The 2,336-nt window shown below is 47.9% G+C and overlaps 1 protein-coding gene across 1 annotated transcript; it reads right to left on the reverse strand.

Moving 5' to 3' along the window:
- Window positions 1-95: 95 nt before the first annotated feature.
- LOC127752285 (midnolin-A-like) lies at window positions 96-2,005 on the reverse strand. The gene is made up of 3 exons (XM_052277173.1): window positions 1,846-2,005; window positions 1,520-1,750; window positions 96-1,383 (listed from the first exon to the last, which is right to left on the reverse strand). The coding sequence occupies exons 1-3, from the start codon at window positions 1,886-1,888 to the stop codon at window positions 1,148-1,150; spliced, it is 510 nt and encodes a 169-aa protein (XP_052133133.1). The 5' UTR covers window positions 1,889-2,005; the 3' UTR covers window positions 96-1,147.
- Window positions 2,006-2,336: the final 331 nt, after the last annotated feature.

Here is a 2,336-nt window from a genome sequence, read left to right on the forward strand (position 1 = left end):
AAATTCTGTTCGGTTAAAAGCCACTGCAGACTGCAGTGAAGGCATCAGGCCTCAATGGTACATATTCAAGGTCGATGACAATGACATATCCTCCATTTCAAATAATTATAATGTTTGCATTTAATTTTATTTGTAATGAATAATATAACATAGTAAGAAATATGATACACAAGATAAGATGAGGGAGGGTGAAGGGTAGAAGAAAGAAAGGAGGGGACAAGAGGAAAATGGGGAAGGAAGAAGAAAATCATCTACCGCAACACAGCTCAGTAGCTCAGTACATTGGACAACACAGTACAGGGATTCTTATCAGAGCTGTACCATAAGTCTGATTCACAGCATTTACATAAAGAGACATCCAACCGCCTGAAAAATGTCAAATAATGGTAAACAAATTATACATTAAAATCACAAATTCAATATACTATGTGAACAAAGAATGGAAACAATTTTACTGAACAGGATATAGAATGTTGGGGCCAACCTTTAGGCACACCATTTGTCACACAAGGAAAAAATAATAAACAATCAAAACATTTTACAACATAGAGGAAACAACAACCAACAAAACTAAGTTTCTGTGCAGACTGCACTTAAGAAAAATTAAAAAAAAAAAAAAAATTCACAGCGCAAACACATCCCTTACATCAACATATAGTTCCGGCAGCGAGAGTCTTGCTATGAAAAAAAAAAGTGACTTGTAGCAGTACACACGCAAATGAGGAATATAAGTTACAAGTTACACTTAGATAATGGTCATTGGTGGGATTTTGAAGACCTGAAATACTAAGTCCAAATATTGACTACAATTGATAATTATAACCCTCAACAAACAACTAATTAGAGCTAACAAAAATTGGAGCTCTCACTAGAAGTTGATATTTTGCTAAACTAGAGGCCCTGGTGGTGGCCAAGTGTAATATAGCTAACCCTTAGGTGTACAATACATATCAAGCAACTTTCTTCCACGAGAACATGACAAAGCTCAAACGCTTCACAATAGTGTCAATGGAATTTGATAGAATTTTGTATACAGTCTGAAGATAAAGTCAAAGGGCATTCCTATTCACAATATATTATATATATTTTTCAACTAATTGCATGAAAAGTCATATATCAGTAAGGGAAGGCTTAGGAGAGGATCAGTTCAGGCGACGACGGGTTCAGGCGGGCTGATATCACACAGGGGTTGATCCGTGTCCATGGCCTCGGAGCTCTTCCCGGCGGGCTGCGTCTCGGACTTGGCGGTCCAGTGCTGGGGCTGCGACGAGCCGTACGGCGAGTGGCGCGCCTCGCGCCGCGCCCGCCTCCGCTCCCGCCTCTCCTCCATGACCAGCCGTAGGCGCTCCACTTTACCGCGCGTGGCCTGGTTCTCCGCGTCATCTGCAACGATACACAGGCGAGGATTAGCGAAACAAGTACGCATATGCCGCTTGGTAATTCCCCCGAGCGCTCGTGAGAGGCGACTCAAAAGGGAGTAAAAAAAAGAGAAGGACGTATGCTAACTCCCGCGACTTACCTGACGACTGAGGGGGTGCTGACTGGGTGTCAGTGGTCTCGCCCGAGCTAGGAGTGGTACTTGAGGTGCTCGATGAGTTGGGTTCGAGGACAAAGTTGCTCTGAGGTAAGCCCTGGTACGAGCGCCGGTACTGCGGCGTCGCGCACAGCAGGTCATTAAGAATGTGAATTACTGTACTAATATCACGCTTCGGCCTCCCAAAGCGGTCTTGAAGAGCTGGATTTAATGTTCCTGTGAAGAGGAAGATAGAAAAGAAAGCCGTTAGAGCTAGGTATCAATCTCAACGTGGAAGTGTAACCGTGCGAAGCATCGGGCGCGGTGCATACCTGAGAATGTACCCGAGTAAACTCCTTTCCCATGGTTGTGCATACTCTCTATGATGGCGCCTTGGCGGCGTCGGGCAGCTGCGGTGTCCTGGAACAAGACAGATCAGAAATTAGACAACTCGCTTTGACGTCCACTCGAAAGTATATACATTTTCTCCATCCTCTGAACACGCCGCGAGCCGGACTCAAGGGGGGCAACGAGGGAGGGCTATGTGGGGGCAATAGCCGGGGAGATGCGTGGCTGGGCGTGGCGTGGCGGTGCAGAAGCCCTGCAGCAGCAGCACCAGGCACGGAGCACCAGGGCTGCCAGGGCCCAGCAAAGGGCCCAGGGCTCGGGAGGCAGGACCAGCAGCGGCCTTGAGCGCCCCGACTGCTGCCTCATGGCTGCCCAGCCCATGGGCCCCTCGGGTCCTGTCCTCTCCGCCCCACTCGAGCCCGGCTCATGGAGGCAGCGCCGGCAGCGCCCATCTCATTGTGGCCGTCCCGTCCGT

Source organism: Frankliniella occidentalis, unplaced genomic scaffold, assembly GCF_000697945.3.
Source record: "Frankliniella occidentalis isolate FOCC.00 unplaced genomic scaffold, Focc_3.1 Scaffold5971, whole genome shotgun sequence".
Taxonomy (NCBI): Eukaryota; Metazoa; Arthropoda; class Insecta; order Thysanoptera; family Thripidae; genus Frankliniella; species Frankliniella occidentalis.

Excerpts from the sequence above, each read along its gene's own strand:
- LOC127752285 (XM_052277173.1), bottom strand. The coding sequence starts at position 1,888 with ATGCACAACCATGGGAAAGGAGTTTACTCGGGTACATTCTCAG. Across the intron at positions 1,751-1,845 it reads TTACTCGGGTACATTCTCAG|GAACATTAAATCCAGCTCTT; the intron begins GTATGCACCGCG and ends TCCTCTTCACAG. Across the intron at positions 1,384-1,519 it reads AGCACCCCCTCAGTCGTCAG|ATGACGCGGAGAACCAGGCC; the intron begins GTAAGTCGCGGG and ends GTATCGTTGCAG.